The sequence below is a fragment of the Sminthopsis crassicaudata genome, chromosome 1 (genome assembly GCF_048593235.1).
Source record: "Sminthopsis crassicaudata isolate SCR6 chromosome 1, ASM4859323v1, whole genome shotgun sequence".
Taxonomy (NCBI): domain Eukaryota; kingdom Metazoa; phylum Chordata; class Mammalia; order Dasyuromorphia; family Dasyuridae; genus Sminthopsis; species Sminthopsis crassicaudata.
The window spans coordinates 606532167-606541325 of record NC_133617.1 but is presented as its reverse complement, the minus strand read 5'-3'; the positions used below and the strand labels follow the sequence as shown (position 1 = coordinate 606541325).

At 32.9% G+C, this 9159-nt stretch overlaps 1 protein-coding gene across 1 annotated transcript in view; it reads right to left on the bottom strand.

Annotated features, from left to right (window-relative positions):
* DHX29 (DExH-box helicase 29) overlaps positions 1-9159 on the bottom strand; it is a 74248-nt gene that overhangs the window by 56174 nt on the left and 8915 nt on the right. Inside the window, exons 2-4 of the mRNA XM_074282501.1 lie at positions 4841-4914; positions 3054-3167; positions 950-1079 (exon numbers count right to left, since the gene is read on the bottom strand). Of these exons, the coding sequence (XP_074138602.1) occupies positions 950-1079; positions 3054-3167; positions 4841-4914 (318 nt within the window). The remainder of the gene's footprint in view (positions 1-949; positions 1080-3053; positions 3168-4840; positions 4915-9159) is intronic.

The window sequence follows — 9159 nt, the reverse complement described above, 5'->3', positions numbered from 1 at the left end:
AGAACCAAGATAACATTGTTCACAGACAGTAACAAAATTATGTGATGAACATCTATGATGGACTTGACTCTTCAACAAGGAGGTGATTCAAGGCAATTCTAATATACTTGCAATAAAAAGTACCATCCACTTCCAAAGAGAAAACTATGGAGACTGAATACAGATATAAGCATAATATTTTCACCTTTTTTTTTTTCTTCCTTGTGTTTTTTCCCTCTTGATCTGATTTTTTTTTTTTTTTTTTCCCACAACATGACAAATATGGGAATGTTCAGAAGAACTGTATGTGTTTAACTTTTATTGGATTGCTTGCTGTCTTGGCGAGGGAAGGTGGAAAAGGAGAGGAAGAAAGATTTGTAACAGTTTTGCAAAGGTGAATGATGAAAATGATCTTTGCATATATTTGGAAAAATAAAATACTATTAAAATAACAAGAAAGAAAATTACAGACAAAATGTATTTCTAAATTACAGTATTGTCAAAATGTAGCAAATACTGACATCTACTGGTAATAAGATTGTTCTGCATATTAGTTGTCCAACCTATTTATAGGTCATTCAGTAGATGCCTCTATCAGTTTAAGAAAAAGGATGCTATCAGATATTAGAACTGTCAATTTCTTTAGATAAGTAAAATATTTTATTTCTTTGCATCTCAAATTTAATCTTTTCTTTATTTTTAAAATGTTGCAAGACTGCAACAATATTTTAGAAATACAATGAGAATAATCATATTTTATTAAAGAATTTTTTAAAAAATTACCAAAAGATATTTTATTAAAGCATATATAAGTAATTTAGTTCATTATTACATTGATATTTAAATGAAAAGAGAAAAATAGGAGAATTTCTGCTCATAAAAAAATTAAGACCACAAGCAGTCAAATACCAATAAAAAGTATTACATTTCATGTAATAAGCAGAAAATGCTTAAAAACCATTTTACTTACCATCTGGAAGATTTAAACAAAGCCAATCCAAAGCAGAATGAAGATCACCTCCATATAAAACAGTATTTGTCATGGCTTCTTCAATGTCCTTTGTTTTAAATGAAAATGCTTGTAGAGCCATGTATAAATCCTACAAAGGGGAAAAAAATGAAGAAAAATTCAGATTTGAGAAAAGAATATTAATTTCCTCTTCATTTTTGTTTTTTATTTGATTTGCATGTCAGAAGATTTAAAAAAAAAATGTTTGTGACAATCAGTATTGTTCTGGACCAAGCTAGTGTTCAGAGTCCCAAGTTTTACATGTAGGTTCCTTTTTAGAACCACCACCCTATATTCTTTTTGTTGTTGTTGTTGAGGAAATTAGGGTTAAGTGACTTACCTAGAGAGTCACTCAGCTAGAAAGTCTAGAAAGTGTTAAGTGTGTGAGACCAGATTTCAACTCAGGTCCTCCTGACTTCAGGCTGGTGCTTTATCACTGTGCCACCTAGCTGCCCCCATTCTAAATTCTTTTAGCCAATTCTAATGGCCTTTTCTCAGTCTTTATCTTTTATGACCTTTCTGTAGCCTTTTTGACATTGCTGATCACCTTCTTCTCTCTGATATACTACACTCTGTTTGCATGACACTACCTCTTGGTTCTCCTACAAGGTTCGCTTCTCATCTCCCTATATGCTACTTTTCTTGCTAATTCTATCACCTCCCACAGATCAATTATTATCTCTATGCTGATGATTTATTGATCTTACTTATTTAGCCCTAACTCTAACTTCCAATATTCCCTCTTCAAGTGCCTACTAGGACTTCTGTCACATAGATATATTAAATTCAACTTGTCAAAAATGGAAATTATCTTTTCTCTACTGAATTTCTCCCTCCCTCCCTTTTAAACTTCCCTATTACAATCAATGGTACCATCATTCTCTCAGTCACTCAGGCTTGCAACCTAGATATATTATACTTGATTCCTTATTCTCACAAACCTTTCCTTAATCCTGTCAATTCAATGTCCATAACGTTTTTTACATATACCCCCTTCTCTTTTCTAACACTAGTACTTCACTGGTAAAGTCCTTATCACCTCATGCCTGGACAAATACAAATGTCTACTGGTTGGTCTTCCTGCTTCAAATATTTCCCATCTCCACTTTATCCTCCACTCAATTATCAAACTGATTTTCCTAAAGTTTAAGTCTGATCATATCACTGTACCTTCAGGATTCATGTTCAAAGTCTTTCATAACTTTGTCTCTTCCTGTCTTTCTAATTTTTTCACATCTTTGCTATCTAGTTCTTGCCCTAGATCCCTGATGAACTTGTGATCCCTTATGATCCCTGTGACAATGGCCTCTTTGCCATTCCTTACATGAGATACTTTGTCTTCTGGAACAAGCCATTTTTACTAGCTGTCCCTCAGCCTGGAATAGTTTCTTTCTATGTCTCTGCCTCTAGGCTTTCTTCAAGTCCCAGTTAAAAATCTGTGTCTTATATAAGCCGCCTTTCCCCAATCCCTTTAATGCCTGAAGCCTTCCCTTTATTACCTCTAACTTACCCTCTATGCATCTTGTCTGTATCTAATTATTTGGCTATTATCTTTCAAGGCTGAGAGACCCTTGAGAATATGGAAGGGCTTTTTTTTTTTTTTTTTGGTTGCCTTTCTTTGTAACTTCAGAGTTTAGCACAATCCCTAATATAGAGCTCATTTTGACTGATGATAGGGATTTTGGTGAATTTCCAAACAGCCCCACACTTAAAGTAATTATTTCTGGATATGTCTCTCCCTCATGAATTAGAATGTAAGTTCATGGGAAAAAAAGTCAAGGGACATATATACCTTTGTGTACATAGTATCAATTGGTGTCTCTGCTGAATATGATTATGAAATACTAATGGAGACTAGAAATGTCATTCTGTTCTCATATGTAGATAGATTTCTCTCTTTAAAAAAAAACTGTTATCACTAATTTTACAAAGGCTTTAAATCACTTTTATAGTTTTACTATGAAGACTTCATGAACCACATAAATTAGGATAGAAGATTAAAAGTTAAAACAAACAACTACCACAACAATCTATACAAAGAATAACACCAAAATTTTATAGATACCTGTAATTTTTTGGCAGTGAGTCTCCCAGAAATCATTCCCTTATCATTATTTTGCTTTTTATGTTCATTGATTACTCCAATAATTCTCTGCTCCAGTTTACTGTTAATTACCACCTGTCACAGAAATGGGTATATGGAAAATAAAATGAAATTAATTCAGGTTGCACAGTAGAGTTTCTTTTACCATAAAATTCAGATTTATACATAAAAACCAAAATACAGCTACTAATGTAATTAACTATGTATGTGACAGCATTCTTAATAGAATAGTAATCTCTTATAGAAAGAGGGTAGAATCATATGATACAACAAAGGCAACATGATCTCTAAAACGTGGGGAAAAAAAATCCTTTTATCCTAACAAAAAACAAAAAACAAAACAAACAAACAAAAAAAGGCACCTTTTAGGGCTTTAAGGCATAAATATTAGCCCGGGCACATGCCTTGAAATAAATGAAGCAGAAATTTAAAAAAAACAAATCAGGCCACAGTCAATTATTTTAATAAAATGTAAAAAATCTAAAATCATTTGTTTCCAAAATCTTCCCTTATCCCATTCACATTTGTCAAGTTGCTCTCATCTCCTTCCATGACCTATTATTTCCCATATTACAAGTCTGGAAGAACAAATGTGTTCAATTTTTTTCTAAGATTCCCCTGAACACAAAGCAGTAGAAGTAAGACGGTGACTAGGGCAGTTAATGGTGACTGGGCTAGAAGTGGAAAACAGGAGTCTGCATCAGCCCTGCCATTTATCAGACTCTGTTCTTTTTTAAGTTTCAGTTTTTTCACAGGGGGATGTTACAGAGGGATGACAATACTTGCATTAGCCACCCCTGCCATTCTGCCATGAGAAAAGCATTTTAAAACAATGAAGCACCATGAAAACTGATGAAAAGGAAAGCAGCTGGTATTCATTTTAGTCTACTGCTTGCCATTAGTTCCCCCCTTAATTTGTTATAGGCAATGAATTATTATTGTGCTGCTTTTCTACTGGAGTTCTTGATTCCTTATGTCTCTATAATATTTTGTAGGTGTTCCACTTGCCTCACATTTCAAATATTATTTCATTTAATTCTCATAACAATCTTACTATGCAGGGTGATATATTATTACAATTTTATAAATGAGTAAACTGAAATTCACTGCCTGGACTAAGGTATTAATAAATTTACTTTATTTGTCAAAGACATAATTGAAGTCAGATAAATTTTTTGTTTTTTCCCTCCTTTACTGCCTTAAGACAATTCAGATTGCTATAGGGCATTGGTTCGTAATCATAGGTTGAAATCCTATTAAGGTCATCATTGATCTATAGAATCTCTGAGGATCCCTAGGAAAGACTTAAAGAGGAAGCTATGAAAGGAATGTCCTGTCATATATATATAAAAGATATGAAAATACTCTCTTCAAGGATTCAAGAATGTTTTCCTCCTGGGAGTATCTCCTTAGTACAGATAACTCCTTTAATATGTAATAAATGGTTTCATAAAGCGCTGCAGACAAAAACATTTCAGCAACTTAGTAGTTAAAGGGCTGGAGATTAGAAGTTGGACCAGTACTTGAAAACTTTCCACCTTTGCAGAATTCACTAGAGTGCTATGTTGGTTTTTGAAAATCTAATGTCACCTTAATATCACAATCAGCAATTAGTACAGGATTGAGTAGAAAGTTTAAAGAACATGAAGAATTAATACATTACTATATTTCACTAAAGAGTTTTGAAAGGGAAAATTATTAAAATGATTCCAATATTTTATATGAAATATTGAAAATTTGCTACTCACTTTCAAGATAGATTTATCCAGATTTGAAGGCGTACCAAAATCAGTTGCTGAATTAAAACTGTAAATTTTTGGACCTGTACATAACAAATGACATAAAAAGAATGATTAATACTCCTAAAAATATTTTATTCAATTCTTCCAAAGAAGATTAATAAATGCCAAACATTTTTGTTTGGGAACTGTGCATTTTCCAATTCTTTACATAATCTAAATCAATTTCAATTTCTAATCTAAGAGCTAATTAAGGTAACATGCCATGAATTAACATTTTTCTATCAATAACCATTAAGTTCACTTTTAAAATACACTGAATCGTATGTTCATTCTTATTCATTTCTTAATGAAGATTACTTTAATCAGAATACTGTCCTCCTATGGCTCAGTTAAGACTTTGGTGGTAGCAGAGAAAGAAGCAGAAGTCAAAGGTGAAAGGGCAAGGAAGAAGTCAGGAAATAGGAAATGTTAACTATCATTTCTGCCCTCTGTTGCTATGCCAATCACTACTAAGCCACTAACAATGAGGCTAAGGTATATGTGTTGGGAAAAAGCAGAAAAATTAGAATTCTGGAATAATAAAAGGTTTAAGTTACTCTACCCCCACCAAACTTCGAAATAGGAAAGATCAAGGAGAATTATTTTATTTTCTTTTGTAGAGAAACACTCAAAGTTTAAACCAAAGGTTCATTTTAATTTTAAGGACCACAGATTTCCTCAAGTAACATTTTGATCTGAAAACACTAGCTAATATAAACAATTTTCAAATTGTTTTAAATAAGACCATCTGACAGTAAATGTCTGTTTGAACAGTTTATTATATTTCTAGGAACTCTTTTGGATCTATGTCTTTAATGATACACAAAGACTCAGAAGCATTTTTAATAGTCTAAATACTATAATTGTCATAATCCAATGAGGCACTCTCTTTAGATGGAATAAATCTGAGCTAAACTCTGACTCTAATATGATTTGTCATATAGTTTGTTAGAAAAATGGCTAAAGCAAATCAAAGTCAGGGAAAACTTCATAACAGCTAATTAATTACAGTTCTCCATCAATAGTGATCATAATATCACTTTTACTATTTATAACAGGCAGCATAAAGTCTATTTCTATGTCCTAATACATGGGATCCTATCACCTAATCCAGAACTCAAGAAGCTTCTCAAAAATCTACACAGACATTTTCCAGTCTCTGAATGCTTGCTCTGGTCCCAATAATTTCCGCTATTTCCTCAACCACAGTCACTCTCTAAGGAATGACATAAATAAAGTGTATATAATTAGTAACCACATTACCCCATTTAAACTACTTATATGGCATTTCTATGTAGATTACATGGCTCTATGTTGACCATTCTAATGAGTATCAGATCTTTTATCTCCAACTGTTTACATGACAACTCCATCTTGATATTAATTGGCATCTAAAATTCAACATGTCTTAAAAACAAGCCCATTATGTTTCCCATTAAATCTGACTTTAGTTTTCTATTTCTGTCTGTAACACTATTTTTTCTGGTCTCCCACATTCAAAACTTTGTGATATTCCACCTCATTACCCCCCTCACCTCCCATATCCAATCAGTTACCAGATCCTACCCTTGACAATATAAACAAAACCTTCTCTTTCCTTTTATTTTTTTTTGTAACTATCCTAAAACTGACTCTCTACTCTTTATCTAGAATACAATATCCTCTTTTTCAGGTCTTTCCATCTTTTCTGCTCCCTCTCATAATGCTGTGAGAAAAATCTTTTTGCAGAGATCCAATTATACTACTCTTGGACTAAAAGATTTTCAGTGGTTCCCCACTGACTATTGAGTAAAGAAAAATTTGAAATTCTCTACTTGGTATCATAATCTAACACCTTCATCTTTCCAACCTTCCTTCATATTATTACTCTCCAATAAAGCTGGGCAACTCTGCCATTCTGAAAACATACTGTGCTTTTCAGTCACCATGCCTTTGTTCAGGCTGTTCTTTCTGCCTGGAGAAAAAACATGTTCTCCCTTTCTTTCTTCATTTGTTGAATTCCTATCCATCCTTTAAAGTCCAACTCAAAGACTGCCTTCTTCAAGAAAGCTTCTTTGATCCCCCCTGGCTAGTAGTAACCTCTCTCCCTTAAGACATCACAAAGCACTTTGTTTTGTAACTCTCCAGAGCACATACTATGTAATATTGCAGATTTTGTCTATTAGTACTGACATCCCATTTTCAAATTAGATTGTAAGTTCTTTAAGAGTGAAGGTCCTATGTTATCTAAACTTTTTTTTATTTTTTTATTTTCTGCAGTATCTAGCACAGTGCTCTGTGCAAAACAGACAATAAAGGTCTATTTTAAAAATGTGTAATCTTTGCAAACTTTATATGTATGACATATAAAGTATATCCTTTATGATTGATCAATGATCATTTATTGGTTGAGCACCAAGATCTTGATCAGGACCTTAAATTCCTATCATAGTCTATGAGAAAAATCAATCAAGTTAAATCACTTTAAATCATATTACCTTTTCTAGGAATAAAACTTTTTATACATTTAAGAGTACCTTTATTAAACTTATTAGAGTTGAATAAGCAATATTTAAAGTAGTAAAAAATGGAAACTGCTTCTATTTACATTATTTATTCACTGATTGAACAATCATTTATGAAATGTCTACTACATGTAATGTAAAAACATAAATCTGCCAGGTAAGAAAAAGAATATTCCACTCAAGAGGCTTATAATGTAGTAAGGAGAGAAAAAGTGTTTATTTTGGTCCAGACTTTTATGTAGGGAACTCCTTAGGGTAGAAGGAAATTCCTACCGATGCAAATCAGAAACTCCTTTTAAGTTAGTTTCTATGGGATACTGAAAAATGTAATATAAACTAATATCTAAGAATAATATGAATCACATATGAATAAACAATCACTTCCAGAGGTGATACTTGACACTGAAAAATGTTAATAGGTAGAGTTAGCATGAACAAAGATGTGGAGATTAAAAAAACAATGTGTACCTGTGGAAGGAGGGACAAATAAGTTAGTCTGATTTGAGAGTAGAGTCTATGTGAAAGAGATCTGTAGGATAAAATTGGAAAGGTAGGGTCATGGTAAATGTGGATGGTCTCTAATATTAGACTGAAGAATTTTTATTTGGTAAGCAATGGACAAATAGTGAAGGTTTAGTAACAATGAACAGTTACTAAATTCATATAATAGGAAGATCAAGATAAAAGCAGTGTATAGGATTCAATTTACTAAGCATTTACCAAATGCTTACTCTGGGTCAGGTACTGTTAAGTGCTAAGTATGAAGTGACAAAAACAAAAACAAACTGTGACTATTAAAAAGAAATTCATATGCTGCTATGACCTTGTACTCCATTAACACTGACATTATAAATGATAACAGAAGGCAAAGAAAATTCAGCTAAAGGAAGTTCAACGTTTCTTGAGAAGATAATAAAGAGTTGGCTGAGTTGGTTTCACTGTGAATCTAAAAAAATAACTTATGAAATTCCAGGTTACCTCAATTTGCTATGCTCATGTGGGCATGAAGGATGAAGATAATTTTAGCCTATAAAACAACATCAAGGATAATATTATAAACAAATTAGGGGACAAAAAAATAAACAATATTTCAGAACTGTGGATAGGGGGCAAGTTCAAGTATATCTTACTTTCCCCGAATATACTAGACTCTCTCTTGTGACACTAGCATTTTTACCCAGACCTGTTTCTCCATGCCTGGAGCACTTTTTTTCCTCATCTGCACTTCCTAACTACCCTGAAGTCTCAGCTAAAGCAGCACATTCTGCAAATCCTTTTCAGTCTACTATAATAATTTCCATGCCCCTTCTCCACTCAATCTATCTCCAAATTCTCTAATTATCTATGTTATTTGTACATAGCTATTTGAATATTGTCTCCCTGTGAGTTCCTTGAGAACAGAGACTGGGATCTCTCTCCCTCCTTCTTTGTATCCTTTGCACTTAGCACACTGGCTGGCACATAGCAGAAACTTAATGAACGTTAGCTGATTGAGACAGTCTCAGAGGCCAAGTCCAACCCTCACATTTTGCAGATAAAGAAATTGAAGCTCAGAGAAACAAAATCATCTCAACCTACAGGTTTTATGAGGGGAAAGAATAAGCAATATTTAACTTTATTGCTGCTCAAAATCGAGTTCAGAGTTCCACCCACAGTGAATGCTTAATTTTGTCATAATAGCTTTGTTGCTGAATTTCATTATAACAATTTAACTCAGGAGAGGCCAATATATGTAAATTATCCTAACATAAAATAATATGCATGGCAATGTAGAGATGAGAA